The 22,913-nt window shown below is 33.8% G+C and overlaps 1 protein-coding gene across 2 annotated transcripts in view; it reads right to left on the reverse strand.

Annotated features, from left to right (window-relative positions):
* Positions 1-7,316: 7,316 nt before the first annotated feature.
* Positions 7,317-22,913, reverse strand: part of LOC145724730 (uncharacterized) — a 128,973-nt gene continuing 113,376 nt past the window's right edge. For both annotated transcript variants that reach the window (XM_081973145.1, XM_081973144.1), the window contains one exon: positions 7,317-7,929. In XM_081973145.1, the coding sequence (XP_081829271.1) occupies positions 7,768-7,929 (162 nt within the window). In that variant the 3' untranslated portion in view covers positions 7,317-7,767. The remainder of the gene's footprint in view (positions 7,930-22,913) is intronic.

The following is a 22,913-nucleotide window of genomic DNA, read 5'->3' on the forward strand; positions in this document are numbered from 1 at the left end:
CTTCTTGAGAAATGCGAACAAAGTGATGATTTTTATTAAAAGGTCTTGTGAATTTGTGTTCGAAATTTTTGCCGTAATCGATAATTAATCGATTAGAAGCGTGATTTACTGGTAATTCGGAAATAGGAAGGTATTTTCCTTCGGGGTCATTATTTGAGTGAACAGTGGTATCAGTCAAAGTTTCATTTCCTTTCCTTTGTTTATCAGTGGTAGACTGTGGTGTTGTGTTCGGATCATTTTCATTAAGGTATCCTTGATTTAACACATAGTCAGCTAAGTCAAAGTCTGCAAGATTTGCAACTGTCTCGTCGGTGTTAGGTACAATCGACTGCAACTCGTTATCAACGCAAGATCGAGTTTCTTTCATATTAATGTCTATCCGAGACAATGCGTCGGCAATGACATTTTCTTTTCCTTTTTTGAACTTAATTTCAAAATTGAATTCTTCTAGTTTTAATTTCCAACGTATTAATCTTGAGTTTGGTTCTTTAATTTTTGAAAGCCAAACAAGAGGATTGTGGTCAGTTTCAATTACAAATTTAACACCATAGAGATAGCAACGAAAATGTTTAGTTGACTCTACGATTGAAAGAAGTTCTTTTTCTATAGTAGAGTAATTTTTCTCAGCAGAATTGAGAGTTCGAGAGTAAAAAGCTATAGGATGGTCGTTTTGAGATAAAACACTACCTATTGCTATATTGGATGCATCAGTTGTCAATTTGAAAGGTTTGTTAAAATCTGGATATTGAAGAACAGGTGAATTACTAATAAGTTCCTTACATTTCTGAAAAGCTTCTTTAAATTCTTGATTTCCGATATAATTTTCACTTCCTTTACGAAGGCATTTTGTCATTGCAAACGTAATTTTAGAAAAGTTCTTAATAAACCTGCGATAATAACCAACTAGTCCTAAGAAAGCCTTTATCTCTTTTTGAGTTTTAGGAATTGGATATCGTTGGATTGCTTCGATTTTTAAAGGGTTTGGTTTAATACCTTCGGACGTTATAAGATGTCCAAGAAAAGCAACTTCTTTACGCAAAAATTCGGATTTATCTAATTGAATTTTGAGATTTACTTCTTTAAACTTTTTGAATATAATTCTGATGTGATCAATATGTTCTGATAGAGATTTCGAAAATATTACTACATCATCCATATACACAAAACAAAATCGGTAGAGATAATCACGTAAAATTTCATCCATCATCCTTTGAAAGGTCGCTGGCGCGTTTTTTAAGCCAAATGGCATGCGCAGATACTCATAATGTCCATTATTTACTGAAAAAGCTGTTTTTTCAATAGATGAAGGATCCATTTCAATTTGATGAAAACCTTGAGCTAAGTCAAGTGTAGTAAAATAAGTACATTTACCAAGATTATCTAAAATTTCTTCTATTCTGGGTAATGGGTATTTTTCTTCAACAGTAACATCGTTTAGTCTTCGATAATCGATAACCATTCGAAATTTCCGTTTTCCAGATGCGTCTTGTTTTTTAGGAACTATCCAAACAGGGGCAGAATATGGTGATATTGAGGGTCGAATAATTTTGTTGTCAAGCAGTTTTTGAATCTGAGATTGAATTTCTTGATTCATGCTTGGGGGGTGTCTAAAGGATTTTACATAGACTGGTCTATCGTCTGTAGTTCGTATGAAGTGTTTTGTTTGACTTGTAAATGTCAAATCACAATCTTCATTGTACATTATCTTTTTAAATTCATGACATAGTGGTAAAATTTTTGATTTTTCTAGATGAGTTAAATGATCAAGTCGTAATTGATGTTCAGGGTTAAATTTTATATTACTTGTCGGTGGGTCAAGTAAATCGAATTGGTCTTGTGGGATTACCTTTATTCTTTGATGGAAATTAACTTGTACATTTGGAGTTGGATTAGGAACTTTACATAAACCATTATTTACTTCGACTAGTGAGTCTGGTATAATATGTTCATTTATGTTAAAAGATGGTAAAATTGCTGTACCTTTTTCATAGTTTACTGGTATGACTAAAAAGTTGTTGTTTAAATTTTCTATTGGTCTAGTTAGAGGTTTGTTGTATGCAAGAGAAAAGGGGATTTTTATGCCATTAAGGGTTAGAGTTTTAGTTTTATAGCATAAATTAGCATTTAAGTTCTTCAAATCTCGTGTGCCTATAAGAGCATCAAAATCATTATGCCAATTTAAAACACGAAGCTTAAATGTGTAGTTGATACCTAATTCTTCTAGCAAATTTAATTTTAAATTCCTATTTTCTTGATGGATTTGTTTACAAGAAATTATTTCGAAAGGTTCAATGTACATATTATTTGAAAATAATTCTGCAAATTTTGGTGAAATTATAGAATCGGATGCTCCGGAATCTATAAGAATTGTCATTTGTTTTCGGGGTAGTTGGAAGTAAGGCAACTCAATCATTTGAGCGATATTATTTAAGTCCAGGGTATATCCGAGGCTACTTTCTGAAAATTTTCATTATTTATTTCCTCTGTCTCTTGACAAGTTTCATAGTTTGTGTCACAATCATTTTGAAACGCAAGGTTTTGTTCAAAATCATTTTGAGGAAAAACGTCGTTTTGCTGTTGAAGGTAATTTTCATCAGATTGATTAGACATAAAGGAGTCCTCATATAGGGGAGTCTGTGAGTTAACTTCAACGTTGGTAAGTTCTTGAGATATAAAGTTACGTGGTCCTGTAGGAATAAACGTATTATGTCTCACTAGGGGCTGTCTTTGTTGATGTAAGAAACGAGAAGGACCGGCAGTTGAAATAGACATAGGTGTAGGTGTATCTTGTCTAGGTCTATTTTGTTGAGGTATTTGTCTTGACTTGCCAAAAACTTGTGAGTTTGTGGGATAATGTCTCGGAACAAATCTAGGCTGAACATTTATAGGTTGACTTGGAAAAGGTTGAGGTCGAATTTGGTTAGTATTATGTTGATTAGTATGAGGGTTAATAAAATTATTATTAAAACCTCTGTTATTGTGATTTAATGATTGGTGTGGTTTTTCCATATGATTTCGCATAGGAGAATGGTTGTTAGTAAAATTTACTTGAGATTCAATCATATTATAGTTAATGACATGTTGAAGAGCAGTGTCTAATGTGTTAGGTCTTTGTATCATTAACATGGTTTTTAAAGTTTGCGGTGAATTTGCAGTTAGTAATAAAACAGATGTATTTTCTACTTGGGAAAGTAAAGTTGTCTTTGAAGTGACATCGGTAACTTCGCATTGAATTTTAGCAATAATTCGTTGCACAAAGGTTTTTAATCGGTCAACAAATTCTAACATTGATTCATTTCTATTAATTTTAATGTATTGCATTTGTTGCATTAAAACAAGATAAGTGACTGGATCGCCAAACTTTTGTCTAAGTGCTGCTCTAATAGCAAGCCAATCATTTAAATCTGGTCTAGAAAGATAGAAATTTCTAGCATCATCAACTAACTTTGATTTAATTGCAGCTGTTACGAGCTGTTTTTGAGCTTCACTATTGCCGTAATATAATGCATAAAATTCGTCGATAGCTAGAATAAAGCTTTCAAGGTGTTCTTGTTTGCCAGAGAAAGTGGGCAAAAGAGAGGTATGGAATCTAATATTTTCCATTTTAAAGTTAATATTATTACTACTTTGTACCTCCTTACTTGTATGACTAGAGTTCTCTAAAATTAAGTTGTCAAATAAATCTACTAATTCCTTTTCTTTAGGATTTGTATCGTATCTTGTTTTCTCTTCGCTATCTGAGCTTTCGTTCTCACTTGAACTTGAATCTGAACTGTTTCGTTCTTTTACTAAACCTAAACGAGCCCTATTTCTATACAAAATTTCTTTAAGTCGTTTTGACGCTTGAGACATGAAAAACAATGGTCATTCAGCAAAAACTTACAGTAGAGTCAAGGAAGAATCCATAAAGCCTGTACTGCAGCGGTTCACAACCATAGGAGTCCTATAAAGGCGTGGCTGATGTCCTGGGGTTTTTGTTTGTCTTGGAACGTCAATCTTCGTCTTTTCGGGGTGACTTCTTGGTACTCCTCTTACTTGGAATAGTACGACGTCGCGACGAATACCGTTTGGTGTAGCACGTTACACGTACAAACAAAATGTCCCGAAAAATTGGTTACAGATAGTGCACTAAGATTTAAAAACCACTTTCGCACAACGGAATCCGATAAAGGGCGAAACTGCACTATCCTACCGGCTGCGCCAATTAAATGAGAAGTCAGACGGAGTAACTTTTAAAAAAGACTTTATTTGTTGAAATAGGACGTTTACTAAACTAAAAACTTAAAATTATGGTGAACAATTAAGCCGAACAGCCTGAAGCTTTGACACGGTCTTAATGATTACGGTTGCAGCGTTACAATCGCCTTTATAAAACTTAATACTAGCGTCAGCAGAAATATTGGGTGCATCAGCAGAAGTACTAGGTGCATATATGGTTTAGGGATATTTCTCGCGAACATTCCATCCGAGGCGCCGATCCAAGTTTAAAGATACCGGGACATGTCCAAAAGTAGTTTTTTTGTAGATTTGCCTTTTTACATGGGGTTACAACTCCCTTATTTTAAGACCTAGAGGGTTGAGACTTCGTATTAGTGGGGTAAGTTTGGGACACCCCTGGGATGCGGTGTTGCCAAGTTGTGCACTTTTTCCCTAAATTTAGGGAAATAGTGACCCCTCGTTTTTCCCTAAATTTCAAGAAATCTTAATCTGGTTATGAGGCCTTTGTAACAATATGTTTTTATGGCCTGTTTTGCACTTGCTTGTATAGGATCACTCGCAATGGCTGGCTTTAACGTCACTCGTGTGTTGCGACAATTTCGGTGGGAAACGCCCAATGGCCGAAATCGGTTAACCGGTTATGTTTTATATTCAAAAAATCATTGTCCAGCTAGTGCCGGAAGTGGTCGAGGGTAGAAGTTGGAAAATTCAAACAAACAGCCGTATCTCAGTGAAATTGGGTATTCTAGTTTATTCTTAATCAACGTAAATAAACGTCTTTACGGTGGTAGTGCCGGGTAGGTGTCCCGAGTAACAGCAGTCTACAGTGTCAAATACAAATAATCAATGACAAATGTCAAAAACAAATTAGAGGCTTAAAGGAGCACCCTCTACCCTACAAATCTAACCTGCTGTTAGTAAGATAGTAAGTATGCTCAAGCTCAAACAAACAGTTCTAAATGACAAACAAACGCTTGCAACTATGTGGTTGGTGATTTTTAAGAAGGTTGTTGAAACAAGTGTGTGTTGTCTTAAACCCTTAGTCAATTTACAATCAGGAATGAGGCACCCTTGGGTATACAGTGCGTTTTTTTTAACGCGCAACATAGGATTTTACGTGTTAAATTTTTAAGCCCATGTTAGACCATGTTATTTTGGAACTACAAGTATAAAACTTGACGGGTGTGTCTTTAGTACCCTGAAGCTTAAGTAAGTCTACCAATTTGGTCTAAAAAGTGATTTAAAACTGGAAAAAAATCATTTTTTTTCGAAAAGATTTTATCCTTTCATACTCCCTGTATGCATTGTTGTTCCTTGTTGTTTTTGATACTGGTAGGGCAAGTAGCAGGTAAAGTGACTTATTTTGACTGCATCACGACCCGACATCTTTTGAACGTCAAAAGGGCATTTTATGATTGTTTGGAATATACTGTTTGGCTTCAAACGGAGGTCAATTTGAACAATTCACTTATAAAAATACTTCTTTTGTTCTTAACTTTCTTGACATAAAGTTAATGATCACCCTGTTTTACTTTCTACGCCAAATTTTACCTGCTACCTGCCGTGCCAGTATCAAAAACAACAAAGAACAACAATGCATACAGAGAGTATGAAACGATAAAACCTTTTCGAAAAAAGATGATTTTTTGCAAGTTTTTTAACACTTTTTAGGCCGAATTGGTAAATACTTAAGCTTCAGGGTACGAAATAGCCACCCGTCAAGTTTTATACTTGTAGTTCCAAAGTAACATGGTCTAACATGGGCTTAAAAATTTAACACGTGAAATCCTATGTTGCGCGTTAAAAAAAACGCACTGTATATACGCTGATGTGTACACTAATTCAGCTTAATAAATGTATGCTAAGGTAAATCTAATTAAGTAAGTATGTTGGGGTTAAACTATCTATATTTCTACTAGGTGGCTCAAATATCGCAGGATCAACCTTGTTAGGCTTCCTTCAGTTGGTTTGGTGGTAAAATAGAGTAAAATATATGACCTCGATCTAGCTGGCTGTACTTTTGAAACCTTAGGCTCAGATAGGCTCGGCCCAAATCCTGTACGGGAGGGGCGTCAAGCAGCTGTCGAGATGAAAAAGCAGCAATTGGTGGTCGTGCTGTCCTAGTTAAGCTTATATGTCTGGTGATGTGGGTCAGATGGTAGTAAACCTTGTTGCGTGGCTCTGAAAGGGTGTCTACCAGGCAAGCATGGGGGTGTATGTAGGCCTAAACTGACATGGAGCTGATAAGTGTTTTATACTATATTGGGATCTCGGTAACCGTAAGAGTTACAGAGTCGGTTAAATGGGAAAAGTTTTAGAGAATTTTTTATGTAAAACTTATTCCCGGTTTTCAAATTAAATTATCCTTCTCCATTTTCGGAAAGAATTGGGAAAACGTCAGAGGCTGCATTTTAAACAATTGCATAGAGCTTCTTAACAAAGCCAAAACGACAAAATATACTGTATTTCGGCTTGTTTGGACTTGTATTTGGGTCTTCAAATTTTCAAATCTACCGCCAACTTTTCGACACTATATCGGTGTCATCCTCAGGGCTTGGATTTTTCGAATAAAATTAATAGACCTAAATCGTGTTAGGAACATCACCCATAGTTGCTGTATTTCGCAAAGCCAAAACGAGATTTGAAACTAAAACATTATTTGGGGCACTTTTTTATTTATTTATTTTTGTCATTAATTTGTTGACACTATGACAAAAATTTACAAAACCTTTTTCTGCGCTATAAAAAGGAAATAATAACATCATCAAGTACATCATTGAAAGGAAGCTTTTTAAGCGCTTTTCAAAAATGAAAAAATTCAAGATTGCGGCCATAAGTCTAGTTCGAAAACTCTCTTTGGCTTTGTTAAGGAGCTGTAAACCATTCTTTAAAATGCAGCCCCTGACGTTTTCCCAATTTTCCGGAAAACTGAAAAAGATAATTTAATTTGGAAATTTGGAAATATATTGATGATTTCGAATCATGAGAAGATACTCTAACCTGAGTGAAGTTTGTACATTTAACTCTGAATTATCCTGTATAGGTGCATTTTTAAACTGTTAATTCAATAGCGCCTATAGTCGGTAAAGAAAAAATCATTTATATACTTATTAACTTAGCTTTATTCTAGGCCAATACTGATTGAAACCATAAATAAAATAAATACAAAAATACATCAAGATTAACTGCAAATCAAAAGTAAATATAGGAAACAAAGGTAAACTTTACATCCATATACTTACACTGGAATGTTTAATATTAATACTAACTACACTTTGTTGAATTTTTATTTAAGAAGTACCTCAATAATTTATCTAAGCGGACATTTACATTCCAGGTTATAGTAATAATATAATATAGGACTAGATTACTTTGCATCTTTTAACTTTACTAACCTATTCTTCAGCCTCATATTTATTTAAAAAAAAAATCAAAACAACTCAGTTAAAGATACAAAATACAATTTTTGTAATAGTGGTATTAATAATAGTTAGATTGGACTATTGCTAATTTTATTTAATTTGTTTATCATTGAATGTTTCGAATTTCTTATAATGCGGTCAGTTGATTTATTAAGCGTCGGTTTTGGAAGATTTTCTGTTGATAGTTGCTTCGATCGAACAAATTCCGTAAGGCCTGAATGGGAGCTTGCACGGACAACGTCGGTGTGTAGTTGTATCGTTTATTTCTAATGCGGTGTGGTTTCTCCCTCTGAAAATAATTAGAAAATATATATTTTGAGTTGTTGGTAACTTGCAAACAAATACACATAAATAAGATGTACGCACTCAATGTTTGTTTCTCTACGAGTATCAAATAATATATGAGTTATATGGATTTATATATCCATTTCCGATGATCCATTATTAAATAGACATCTTTAGAATAGCTTTGTTAATTCAACATTTATTTTCCTTTATTTTATTTATACAGCAGCGTTTGTGCATGTAATTAGTCATTAAGATAACTCGCTTGGTTTTTTATAAATAGAAGTTGCATTAATATGAACAAAATTGGCGCAGTGGGTAGGATCCTTTCGGAGTGCGAATTAAAATTCGGATTTAGTGAAAAGTTCGGAGTTCGTGAAAGTTCGAAGTTTGTGAAGATTACATTACTGGATTAAGTAGCAGCCTTTGTGTCAACAGTTAAGGAAGGATTCTGAAGAAAGGACCAACGCAAAGCATCTTGTGACTCCTGGCAGACATTGCTTTCTGGTGCGCCAGAACGAGAGATTCCAGAAGGGACATGTTAGCCGTGCTAGAGTGGACACAAGCAGTACTACCCTGGATAGTAAAGCTACTTAGCGACGTACCGTTTGATACGAAATACTGGGAGACAAACTGTGAGTTAGTAATTTCCTATAGTTGGTGTACCTGTTAGTTAGGGATGAAAAGTAAATGAAGAAACTTACTCATAAAGATAAAGTATTAGAAGATATATCGTATCCAAAACGAAAAATTAGTACAGATCAGGACTTTCTACAAATTTTCCGCATCAATTAGAAGAAATCGATAATAGTAGTATAAGAAGTAATTTAGAGAATAATTTAGTAGTAAGAAGAACCCTATTGACAAAATGAGTGATGCTTTAAGATCAACCGTTACTCTTCTAAAAACTTTTGACGGAAATCCACTGAGATTGGAATCCTTTGTAAAACCAACTTTGTAACAGTTCAGTGACCCAATCAACAGAGCTAACTTGCAGCAACAATTAATATTTCTTTCTAAAACAAATGAATCTACACCAGATTATATTCAAAAACTAAAATCTCTAGTTACTAAAATTAACACAAAAATCTGCACTGAAGTAATGAATGCAGAAGCAAGAACTATATTAATTTCCCAAAATGAACTTACCGCGACACAAAACCTATTAGCAAATATTTCAATTGAATTGTGAACTTTATTAATTGTTCAAAATCCCCAAAATTTAGACAGTGCAATTGATATAAAAACTAACTAAGAAATTTTGACTAGCCAAACCACTTTCAAAAATAGCTATTTACAGAACCATAATAAACCGATTAATAAACCTACTAATCAAACCGTTGTAAACACTCAAAAAGCTTTTCAACTCTTTCAAACCTCAAAACTCTTATAGACCACAAAATCAATTCCGAAAACCACAATTTCGAAAACCTTGAAGATAATCAATCATCTTCGATGTTACCTTCAGTTCAGATGTTACCATCAATTTCGGTCAATGAAATAGAAATGTATAGTGTGTCCCAAATTGCTTCTACATGTATTGGGATATCGAAAACGGTAAGAGCTACATAGTTCGGGTAAATGGGGAAGTTTTAGAGAATTTTAGGTAAAACTAATTTCCGGTTTCCAAATTAAATGATCTTTCTCCGTTTTTCGGAAAATTGGGAAAACGTCAGAGGCTGCATTTTAAACACTCTTTAACAAAGCCAAAGAGAGTTTTGAAACTAAGACATTATTAAGGCACTTTTTTACGTAGAACACGACAACGTAATTATAAAAAATCTATCGTCATTGGTTTCCGAGATATAGATGATAACTTTGTAAGCCATCTTGAAGGCGGCCATAAGAATTTAAAAAGTATTATTTTCCTAACAAATATACAGGGTAATTCAAATTCGACCCTCACCATTGGGATCTCGGAAACTATAATAGACACGAGAAAATTTAAATTGGGGCAAAGTTGCGCAATATAAAGCTCAACCAAATGCCGTTTTAAAAAATTAGATTTTCCGAGTACTTCCGAAGATATCCGGAAAAAACTGAAAAATTGGTTTTTGGTTTTTATTTATTTCTAACCTTATTTGAAGAGATATCCCAAAACTAAAAGCATCTTTTTATTGCCACTTTTTCCTAGCTATTCGATGATAGATTCAAGTTTGCCACACGACGTTTCGTTTTTTGTCAGTCATCATTTCTTTTTTCTTATGGGCGCCATATTGGATTTTTAGCCCACCAAATAGTACATTTTGTTCTGATTTTAGTGATGTATAATACCTTATGGTTTGCTTGATACATGACAAAATAATTCAATAAAAACTATTTTTACTTTAGTTATTGGCTTTGAGTTAATGGGCCGTTTGATAAAATGTCATTATCTGACAGTACTTGTCAAACACGATAATTCGGACGATCATTAGTCAATTATAGTTAAAAATGTAGTGTAGAAAAGAAACCCCCGCAGAAAATGTTATAATTATACAAGCATTGCTGAACTATTTAGGTTAATCAGAAAAAGAGATTTGTTAGTATTATCTCTAACTTAAACAGCTCATTTATGTTTCCAAGTGAAAGATCATCATTTTAGGAACTTAATTTTTTGCTAAATTTCAATTTTTTATAATGTTAAGTGCAAGTTTATAGTTATTTCTACAACAAGTGACTTAAACCATTATTTATTCATTCATATTTATTCGAGTGAATAAACCGGTTTAAGTCACGTGTTTTATTCAGTATTTTATTAAATTTCCACTTCTTATATTAAAAAAAAACTCAAATTACAGTTCTATCTCTATTCGCACCGCGCCCCGTAGATGTAACATTGATGTTTGTTTGTTTACATCTGTAAATAGGCGAATGTCATTCAGAGTGATTTAATAGTATATTCTATATTAAGAGCGGAAAGTAGATATTTGCCGCTTGCACATGAAAATCATGCAATCATGTAAAAGCGGCAAAAGTACTTTCGGCTCGAAATATAGACGATATTTTTTCGACGACTGCTGTGGGGTGGAGTAGAAGGACAATTCACATCATTTTCGTAGCTCGAACTCATTGTCACCGATAAATCACTTTGACGGAATGGCTTTATTTCAAACAGGTATGTCAAGCGTTGTTATGGAAACGCCGAAAAAGTTGGTGAGTAGATTGTTAGTAGAAAGCGAAAACGCTCTAGAGCAGAAAATCTCTCTTTCTGCTCGCGCGCGGCAAATAACCCCTTTCTGCTTCTAAATGGAAGCGTACATGAGGTACTTTCAAAGTAAGTCGTCGAAAATAGTTATTTATACAGCAAGTGACTTAAACCATTTTTTATTCACGAAAAGTTCAACTAGGTCCACGAACGTAGCGAGTGGCCTAAGCTCTTCGATTGAATAAACCGGTTTAAGTCACTTGTACACCTTTGTGACTATGTTCAGGCCAATCTGGTTTGTCTTGTTATGCACAGTGAATTTATTATTGTCCAGTTCTTTGGATTATTTATCCATTTGTTTTGTAGTTGTATAAGTTATGTAAGTTAGTACACTGCTATTTTGGTCATGTTTGTACGTTCGTAGAGAAGTTGGTTGGATGGGTTGTGTAGTGGATTTTCTGGGTGTGTTATTTTGGTTATTAGTGTTAGAGCAATCTGTTCCGTAGTCTGAGTATATCTTTTAGTTTTGTCAGTAGCGTTTGCTCTACGTAAGTGTCCGTAGTCTAGAACTGGTCTACAGATGGATATGTATATTTGTGTGGCGGTTTCGTGCGGATACCTTTGTTTTTGTATGTCAGTGATATAAAGGGTTTTGTCCGTTTGTGGTGTGTCCACGGTTATGTTTGGGGAGTCGTCTTTGATCTTATAACTAGGTAGTAAAAGTTGGTTTTTAGTTGCGTTGGGGGTCAGTCTCGATCTGTAGAACCATGTCATAGTATCGTCAGTAAGTGATTGTAGTTTTGAAACTGCTTTCGATGTAGTTTTGTCATGAACAATAAGTGCAGTGTCGTCTGCGTATTGTAATATGTATGCGGTTTTGTCAAATTGATTTTTGTCCTGCTTGTTGTGATTGTAAATGTCGTGGTAGTATAGGTTGTAAAGTAAGGGTGAGAGGGGTGATCCTTGGGGTAGTACTTGTTCAGGACTAAAAGGAAAGGAAAGTGTGTTGTCTATCCGAAGATGCAGTTGTCTATTTTCTAGTAAATTTCTGATTGTGTAAAGTAAGTATTTTGGTGTATCAAGTTTATGTAGTTTGTAAAGTGCCAGTAAAGTGCCAGCACTTTGTGCCAGACACTGTCAAAAGCCTTGTTAATGTCCATGAACAAACAAGCTGTTTTGTTGCCGTTGAGGTGCGTTGTTTGTATTATGTTATTTGAGATAAAAAGTGGATGTATAGTCGACTATTTTGGTTTAAAGCCAAACTGGTATAGTGGAACGTGCTGTCCAATCTGTTCTTAAAATTTTGAAAAAATTTGAATATTATTCATAAATTAACATAATATAATTTTCCCACCCTAATGCGGGAAAGTATATATTTTGAGAACAAAATTAGTGAGGGAATGTTATCATTTGCGCACGCTCGTACAAAAATAATAATTTAATAGAAAAACAATTTTTGACTGTAATTGCAAAATATGTCATATTGCATACCGTATTGTGTCAATTTCTTAAGCACTGTAATGATCGTCTTTTTCGGATAATAATCATTTCTTGAGACACGGGACGTTAATTGAGAAACGCCCAAAAACATCCGGAGATATTGACCTAAAAAACGCTTTCTTACGTTAAAACAAAACCAAAAAGAATTATTGGTCAATTGAGGACTGCTTGAAAAGTTCACTTTTTTGCACGCGCGTCTTTCACACCCTGTATAAGGCAGTTAGAGTGCATTTAAGCAAAAGTTCAAACAAACAAACCCTATGACAGTCCAAACCGCATTAAAATCTATTGATTTGTTTCGGAATTTCAAAGTTTCAAAAATGACCCAAAAAAATCACTGTCTCGGTTGAGGTGGCGAGCAGCTTATTTGCAAGACTACAATATTGAAATTTGTCTTCAATGAAAATTTAAATCAAATGCAAATTTTAAGCTTCTGACGTCACTTTGCATTGGTTCAGATTTTCACAATTTTGTGTGTAAGTCAATTCTTAAGGTTTAAATGTGTAAATTGGTCAAAGACTTAAAAATTGGCTACAAAAACATTTTTTAAGCTTTCTTAAGTTAATTTTTACCGTTAGTTTTGGGTTTTTGAACATAGTTGCTCAATTATCTCATAAACGAAGTTTCAAATCGGAATTTTATAAGATATACTTTTTTTGAACAAGAAAATTAAAAATCATTTCGAAATTTTTGAAAAATATCTCATGAGGTAGAACTTAAGGCGGAAAAATGAAAACCATCTTCCTGTCTACGCCACTTGACAATTTTGACAAACAAGAATTATTTGCTCAAAAATGTTTTAAATTGTTCCAAATGTCTGAGAGATATGACAGAAAACTAATTTTTAAAACTGTAGTTTGAACGGCTGTATTTTCCTTTTGATGGGCTATCAAAAGATGATTTATTGACATTCAAAACTGGACCACCCTGTTTTTGAATGCAACCTAACGTCAGTGACTTTTATTTTCGTCACAAGAATCGGCCATCCCTGCTTACATAAGTACAGGGTGTCTCAAATTCGATGGTTTTCGGTATCTCGAAAACTAGCAAAGATTGATCAAAGCGGTTTTCGCAAACCTGCTCGATTGTTGTGAAACGAACGATGGGGCAGTCGTACCTTCCACAGCTGCCCTCGTTTCTGAGCTACAAGGTGATTTTGAAAATATGTCAATTTGGAACCATCCTCGTATTTTCTTTATTATTAAAGACATGGAAAAACTAAAGATGGATTTCCCTAGAGAATTTCACGTAGAATCCAAATATGTATTCTGTTTTTCTCTGGATTGCATCGTTTTTATGATATGAACCAAACCTACCTGTTACGGTTTCGGAATGGTTTCCAATAAACGATGACATTCATGTTGGTTAAGTAACACTTTACTTTAAAAAAGATACCATTAAAACGTGTGAATATAAAATTAACAAAACTAAACGGGACTTGCGACCGCTCTCGTCAAAAACGTGAATTGCAATCGCTCTCGTCGAGGTCGCCCTCGTTCTTCTTCCTTGAACAATGCAGCGTTGCCGCACTGCTCACTTTCATCCCAACACCAAGGAAAAGTCTAGCAAACACTCAAACACTCAACAACAATACCTTTTTTTAAATGCCCTATATAATTTTGCAGATTTAGAATAAGCAAAAAATTACATTTTCAAAAATATATAACACTATAAAAATCAACTTGAAAAACAACGTAGTAATAGCTAATTTTACTTTGCAATTGAATATGCCATGAGTAAACCAGCGGCTGAACAAATTAATAACGTTTTATGGAACATGTTTCTTTGTCAAAACAGTGAAATTGTAGTCAAATATTTTAGTACGTTTTATAAGAGAATTATAATTATGAGAATTTTGAAAAATTTGATGCTTTTGTCTGTTTTATTGAAATTAGCAATTTTTACGTTGTTTTTCAATTTAATTTTATAGTGTTATATATTTTTGAAAAGGTAATTTTTTGCTTATTCCATATTGGACTGTCTCCTTTAAAGAAAGGTATGTTTGGTTCATATCTTAAAAACGATGCACTCCAGAAAAAAATACATATTTAGATTCTACGTAAAATTCTCTATGGAAAGCCATCTTTAGTTTTTCCATATCGCTAATAATAAAGAAAATACGAGGGGGGTTCCAAAATGACATATTTTCAAAATCACCCTGTAGCCCAGAAACAAAGGCAGCTGTGGAAGTGACGACTGCACCATAGTTCGTTTCACAAAAATCGAGCACAGGTTCGCGAAAACCGCATTGCACTATCTTTGCTAGTTTTCGAGATACCCCGTAAAACCATCGAATTTGAGATACCCTGTACAGGGTGCTGCATTTTCAATTGGTTTACGGGGTACAGAGAAAACGGTACGAGATAGAAAAAAAGTAGCATACGTGTTCCGATCTCATTTTCCGAGCTGAGGTGACTGACGAAGAGTGGGCTGAGAGATACGGGGCTTTTGAAAATTGGTCATTTTGGAACCTCTTCTGTATTTCAGTTGCTCTTAAAGTTATCGAAAAAGGAAGAACGGTTTCCGGTAGAAGTTTTGCCGTAGAATCCAATGGCATAGTCAGTTTTTTTCTATTACGTTTAGTTTCTGACATATGACAGTAAGTTATATTTTTTTAAATGGAACACCCTATATATTTTTAGTTCATTTAATTCTGATGATTTTTACTTTTTCAACGGTGTATTAAAACATATAAGTTTGTAAACGTTAATCTTGGTAATTAGAAAAAAAGCGTTTTCTTAACAAAAAAGTGCTAAATAATATGTATACAAATACCCACAGTCGAAAAAAAATTTGGCTATGTTCATATTAACATGTTACATGTCGTTTATAAACAGTTTTTTCAACTTCTACCTTAAAAATAGTAAAAAATAGAAATGGCCACTTTTCTTATTAAAGTGACGGTAAAACTGTTTGTAACTTAGATTTTTAATAAGATTTATTAAAAATATTTAATTTTCTGATGTTAGTTTATATGATTTCCGATTTTGTTTGGTATTTTAGATATTGGCCTTTTTTTAGCTTAGCAAAGGACTTTTTTAAAATAACACGATTAACCTCTACAAACTTATATGTTGTAATACCGTTGAAAAGGTAAAAATCAACAGAATTAAATGACGTAAAAATATATAGGATGTTTCATTTAAAAAATTTAACTTACTGTCGTCATATGTCAGAAAATAAACGGAATAGAAAAACACTGACTACGCCATTGGATTCTACATGAAAACTTCTACCGGTAACCGTTCTTCCTTTTTTGATAACTTTAAGAGCAACTGAAATACAGAAGAGGTTCAAAAATTACCAATTTTCGAAAACCCCCCGTATCTTTGAAACAAAAGAAGTTTGCGCCGCCCACTTTTTGCCAGTTATCACAGCTCAGAAAAAGAGATCAGAACACGTATGCTACTTTTTTCTATCTATTACCGTTTTCTCTGTACCCCGTAAAACCATCGAAAATGCAGCACCCTGTACATTAATAAACACACATTTTATAAAGCACGGAAAGTACTGTTAAATTTAACCAGAGGTTAATCTTTTATCTTCTACTGCTTGGACTGACCTTTAGAGTGATATTTTGTGTACTGATAATGCAATAGAACTATTTGTTTTGTTAACAAACTTGAAAGCATTTCAGAGATATTTACTTTGTTCTAACCAACTCGCATTTCATACTTCAACAGGAATTAAAAAAAAAAGAAACTTTAAAACTGAACCTCGGTCGGCACGTCTACACTGCATTTTCTGTTGATTTTCCCAACTTTCCCCGAACCTACCGCAACTATTTTGCTTACTGCGGGGCTCCAGTTAATTTATTTACCTTTGCGAGAACATCGTTATCGAACCGACTTTAAGAAACCGGGATTGCCGGAATTTAATGCTAAAGGAGTTCGCATCACTCTTGGGAATTACGACAACCAAAGTTTTCCACAAACTTTACCCACTCACAAAGTGTAAATTTAATCAAAGCGAATCTGGTTTGTACGAAGTGTCAGACCAGATGCTACTTAATTTAATAATAATGCGAATATAGCGGGTTTTCCTGTCCATAATAGGATAAGCGAAACAGCAAATAATAGTATACTCTATATTAAGAGCTGAAAGTAGAGGGTGATTGATTGAATTTTGACCACCCGTTTAAGTTTCTTAGTTATTATACAGGGTGTCCCAAATTTGAGTAACAAACCAAACTTATGTTTTTTTAAATGAATTGACCAACTTTTTATCCGATATTTGAATTCTACGTCAAATTCTAGGCCTAACTGATGTAAAATGTCTGTATCGATATTCAACTGTTTCCGCAGTGGCGTCCTTGATTGATTCAATTTTGACCACCCCCTTAACTTTCTTAATTTTGATTTTAGCAAAAAACGTTAAATACAAAACTAGTAGATATTTAGGTCTACTTTATTCTTAGATAAACAGTTATTATACAGGGTGTCCCAAATTTGAGTAACGAACCAAACTTATGTTTTTTTAAATACAATGACCAACTTTTTATCGGATATTTGAATTCTACGTCAAATTCTAGGCCTAAGTGATGTAAAATGTCTGTATCGATATTCAACTATTTGCGCAGCAGCATCGTGATCGAGACAACGTTGCTTGAGTAACTGAAAAACAAATCTTAAACAATGCTACTGTCACATAATAATGTTATGTCAGTTCAGATGTTTATTAAAAATAATTACAACAAAAGACGTGCAAGAGAGGAGTATGAAGCAAGATACGCCGGAGAAAGAACAATTCCAAGTTTAAATTCATTTTATTACATATACAGGGTAATTCAAATTCGACCCTCACCATTGGGATCTCAGAAACCATAAGAGATACGAGAAAGTTTAAATTGGGGCAAAGTTGCGCAATATAAAGCTCAACCAAATGCTGTTTTAAAAATTTTGATTTTCCGAGTACTTCCGAAGATATCCGAAAAAAACTGAAAATTTGATTTTTTGTTTTTATTTATTTCTAATCTTATTTGAAGAGATATTCCAAAACTAAAAGCACCTTTTCATTGCCACTTTTTCTCAGCTATTCGATGATGGATTCAAATTTGCCACACGACGTTTCGTTTTTTGTCAGTCATCATTTCTTTTTTCTTATGGGCGCCATATTGGATTTTTAGCCCACCAAATAGTACATTTTGTTCTGATTTTAGTGATGTATAATACCTTATGGTTTGCTTGATACATGACAAAATAATTCAATAAAAACTATTCTTACTTTAGTTATTGGCTTTGAGTTAATGGGCCGTTTTAAAAAATGTCATTGTTTGACAGTACTTGTCAAACACAATAATTCGGACGATCATTAGAGCGTCAATCATAGTTAAAAATGTATCTAGAAAAGAAACCCCCGCAGAAAATGTTATTATTATACAAGCATTGCTGAACTATTTAGGTTAATCAGAAAAAGAGATTTGTTAGCATTATCTCTAACTTAAAAGGCTTATTTATTTATGTTTTCAAGAGAAAGATCATCATTTTAGGAACTTCATTTTTTGCCAAATTTCAATTTTTTATAATGTTAAGTGCAAGTTTATAGTTATTTATTTTGGAAGTGACAAACCATTTTTTATTCATTCATATTTATTCGAGTGAATAAACCGGTTTAAGTCACGTGTCTTATACAGTATTTTATTAAATTTCGACTTCTTATATTAAAAAAAAAACTAAAATTACAGTTCTATTAAATTTGCACCGCGCCCCGTAGATGTAACATTGATGTTTGTTTACATCTGTAAATAGGCGAATGTCATTCAGAGTGATTTAATAGTCATTTATACAGCAAGTGACTTAAACCATTTTTTAATCACGAAAAGAACAACTAGGTCCAGAGCGTTGCGTGGCCTAAGCTCTTTAAGTGAATAAACCGGTTTAAGTCACGTGTACACCTTTGTGACTAAGTATGTTCAGGCCAATTGCGTGTGACAAGTACTACCAAGTAATCTTCATAAAACGTCTCATTAACTCAAAGCTAACTAAGGTAAAATCTCTAAAAGCTCTAATGATCGTCCGAATTATCGTGTTTGACAAGTACTGTCAAATAATGACATTTTATGAAACGGCCCATTAACTCAAAGCCAATAACTAAAGTAAAAATAGTTTTTATTGAATTATTTTGTTATTTATGAAGCAAATCATAAGTTATTATACATCACTAAAATCAGAATAAAACGTACTATTTGGTGGGCTAAAAATCCAATATGGCGCCCATAGGAAAAAAGAAAGTTGATGATGGCTGCCAAAAAACGAAACGTCGTGTGGCAAATTTGAATCCATCATCGAATAGCTGAGAAAAAGTGGCAATGAAAAGGTGCTTTTAGTTTTGGAATATCTCTTCAAATAAGATTAGAAATAAATAAAAACAAAAAATCAAATTTTCAGTTTTTTTCGGATATCTTCGGAAGTACTCGGAAAATCGAAATTTTTAAAACTGCATTTGGTTGAGCTTTACATTGCGCAACTTTGCCCCAATTTAAACTTTCTCGTATCTCTTATAGTTTCCGAGATCCCAATGGTGAGGGTCGAATTTGAATTACCCTGTATAAACAAAACAAAAATAATATATCGTTTAACCGCAAAAAGCCTGTCTTTATGGAAAGCGAAAATAATGAAAAAGAGCTCGTAGTAAAATTTGGTCCCTTACCTCGCGGGACACCCTGTATATTGAGTTCTTGTGTTCTGGGTTCTACCGTTATGTTCTTTTTTAGATTCTCTGAAGATGGACCAAAACGTCAGGTTTTTTAGGTATCAAGACTGAGCCTAAGTGAGTTGTCTTGTGTTGGGAAGACTAGGTTAATGTTATTTTCAACTTAGTTGAAAATAGTGCGAAATTCGATTTTCCCAACAAACCTTTGTTGTGTCAGTGAGACAGTAGACCCAACTAGCAACAAAGAAATGAGTAACTCGTCTCAACAAACATATAGAACGCATCCATAACAAAGGTATAAAAAGTCTAAAAACTTTGATTCACTAGACATTAAACAAGCAATCTGATTCAGTGTTCAGGTTGCTTTCCATCAATATAATAGTCGCTACAAATGAGAGATCAGTAGATTAAGTTTTTCTTACCTTGTTATTCTAACATACAACAACCTTATTATCATCAACAAAGTCCTTTAAGGGTTGGATTGTTAAATCTCACTTTGAGTGCTCGACATAACCAAATTAAATATGTTATAAAAGTAAATGGAAATTTAGGAATGTTCTAATAACAAAGTTATGTGAGTAATTATAATCCAGTCAGTATGACAACGCTGGTGCAAAATTATGGCCTGCTTCATACTTTTTTCGATTTCCGTCTTTGTCCCGCACATGCAATCATCATCATGTTTCTCTGTTCGTTACACGGTTTTTCTATGGAGAATTTTGGATTTACTACACCTGTATAAGGAAATGCAACAATGCAGATTGCAATAGACGAGGATCTAATAAGAGATCAAAACCCAATCAACAGAGGCATTTGTCAAAGGGTTTTGGGTCTCACCCAAATAGTTTACATTCGCCACGGAAGATAGATATTTAAGAAGTTGCACTTCGAAGCAAGAGAAATTAAGGTGAACAGAGTATATTTGAACAATCTACGCTTTGCCGATTATATTGCATTAATAAGCAGCAACCCCATTAAAACAGAGATTATGATAAAAAAAAAACTCTATGAAGAGCCTCTGCGGGTGGGACTAAAAATGAACCTGAATAAGGCCAAGAATATGAGTAGAGATGACTTACATATAACTAGAGTCCGGATTAAAAAGCAGTAAAATAGTGAAAAAAAGCGCTTAAAAAGCAAAATTATTTTCCTCAAAAAAACATAAAAATCGGTAAAATGCAAATATTTTTACTTTTTTTGAGCTCTAGAAATTTTTTAAAGCTTTCAAACTGCTTTAGAAGCATACGAAAGATTTTAGACATAGAGACATTTGGAAGGTTTTTGGACAGTTTAAAGAGCATATTGAAGATTCTGAAATGCTTTAGAGGAATTTGGAAATTCTTAGACGGTTCTAGATTTTTTTTGAAGCTTTTTAGACTGTTTTGATATCTTTTGGGAGCATCTGGACTAGTTAAAGAGCATTTGAAATCTTTTAGACTGTTCTAAAAGCTTTTAGAAGCTTCTAAAATGTTTAGAAAGGCTTCCGACTGTTACAGAAGCATTTTGGTGTTTATGCAGTGGTTTGAAATCTTTTTAGACTACTTTAGGAACACTGAAGGTTCTGGACTGCTTTTAAGGCATTTTCTAGAAACTTTTAGAAGCTTTTAAACTGTTTTAAAAGCATACGGAAGCTTTTAGACTGCCTTGATTTTTTTAAAAGCTTCTAGATTATTTGGAAGCTTTTAAAGCGTTCTAAAAGCTTTTGGAAACTTCTAGAATGTTTTGGAAGACTTTCGACTGCTTGAGAAGCATTTTGGAGTTTCTGCAGTTTTTTTTTTAATTCTAACCGTTTTCGAAATATTTTCCAAAAACTACTTTGATGCACTTTTTACCGATAAATAGTTCAATAATTTAACACCCTGTAGCTTGGTTATTTTTGGGAGTTCAGGGTGGTTCAACCACTCAAACAAACACTCTTGAACTGCTCTTTTCAGGGGTGTAGAGCAAAAAATTGTATCTAAAAAAATTGTGTACAGGGTGAGCAAAAATAATGATTCACTAAAAATTTTGTGCAAACGTTACGTAGTTTGGTTTAGTGGTCCATTAGGAACAATTTTGCACTCTTGTAGTTTTTATGTAAACTTATTCGTTTTCGAAATATTTACTAAAAACCCCTTTAAATTCAGGCGGCGGTCAGTATAATAGGCCAGGAAGAACCTTAATTTTGACAAAATTTTGGTGCATATTTCCAAAAAATCGCCAATAACTTGATTATTTGAAACGTACCGTACCGTAATTTAGAGCTATCACTTGCCCCGTTTGGCCGCTAGAGGACTTTATTACTTTTCTTCGGACATTTTTCTAAATATCTCGAAAACGGTTTTGAGTTAGCAGTGTGAAATTTTTACCACGTATGCTCCTCAAAGCCCCCTATACAGTGCGTTTTTTTTAACGCGCAACATAGGATTTCACGTGTTAAATTTTTAAGCCCATGTTAGACCATGTTATTTTGGAACTACAAATATAAAACTTGACGGGTGGCTATTTCGTACCCTGAAGCTTACGTAAATTTACCAATTCGGCCTAAAAAGTGTTAAAAAACTTGCAAAAATCATCTTTTTTCGAAAAGGTTTTATCGTTTCATACTCCCTGTATGCATTGTTGTTCTTCGTTGTTTTTGATACTGGCACGGCAGGTAGCAGGTAAAACTTGGCGTAGAAAGTAAAACAGGGTGATCATTAACTTTATATCAAGAAAGTTAAGAACAAAAGAAGTATTTTTATAAGTGAATTGTTCAAAGTGACCTCCATTTGAAGCCAAACAGTATATTCCAAACAATCATAAAATGCCCTTTTGACGTTCAAAAGATGTCGGGTCGTGATGAAGTCAAAATAAGTCACTTTACCTGCTACCTGCCCTGCCAGTATCAAAAACAACAAGGAACAACAATGCATACAGGGAGTATGAAAGGATAAAATCTTTTCGAAAAAAAATGATTTTTTTGCAGTTTTAAATCACTTTTTAGACCAAATTGGTAGACTTACTTAAGCTTCAGGGTACTAAAGACACACCCGTCAAGTTTTATACTTGTAGTTCCAAAATAACATGGTCTAACATGGGCTTAAAAGTTTAACACGTAAAATCCTATGTTGCGCGTTAAAAAAAACGCACTGTATAACAACATCATTCATTAAATATAACATTTTATCATACAACACACCTATCGACCTTTAACTAGATTTTTGACATTTTTTAAGGGGGTTGGTTACCTCGTTGGTTACCCTATAAATTTTTTGGAAAATTTTTGAATTTTGAAAATTGTCTTTACTGCTTTAGTTAGTTTATGTTAATGTGATACACCAGATTCGTGTTCTCCATGCCATAATTAGTTAAAATTGACTTTTTAGACTACTTTAAAAGCATTTAGAAAGTGTTTTCAGTTTAAAGAGCGCTGAAGGTTCTAGACTCTTCTTAAGGCATTTAAAACCTTGTAGACCAGTCTAGAAACCTTAGGAAGCTGTTAAACTGCTCTAGAAGCATACGAAAGCTTTTAGACTATATTAGAAATCTTTTGAGAGCTTCTATAGATAAGATTTGGAAGCTGCTAGATTTAGCTAACATTTAGCGTCAACTGTTTAAAGCAATAAGCGTCTAGATTGAGCAACAGAATAAAGGAATACCATCAGTTACTAGGGTTGTCGAACAAAAATCCGTTGTTACCACTGATTTCATGTAATTCCGGCAACGCTAGAATCACGAAAATAATTTAG

Source organism: Ips typographus, linkage group LG2 (genome assembly GCF_016097725.1).
Source record: "Ips typographus isolate SLU linkage group LG2, UJ_Ityp_2.0, whole genome shotgun sequence".
NCBI classification, from domain to species: domain Eukaryota; kingdom Metazoa; phylum Arthropoda; class Insecta; order Coleoptera; family Curculionidae; genus Ips; species Ips typographus.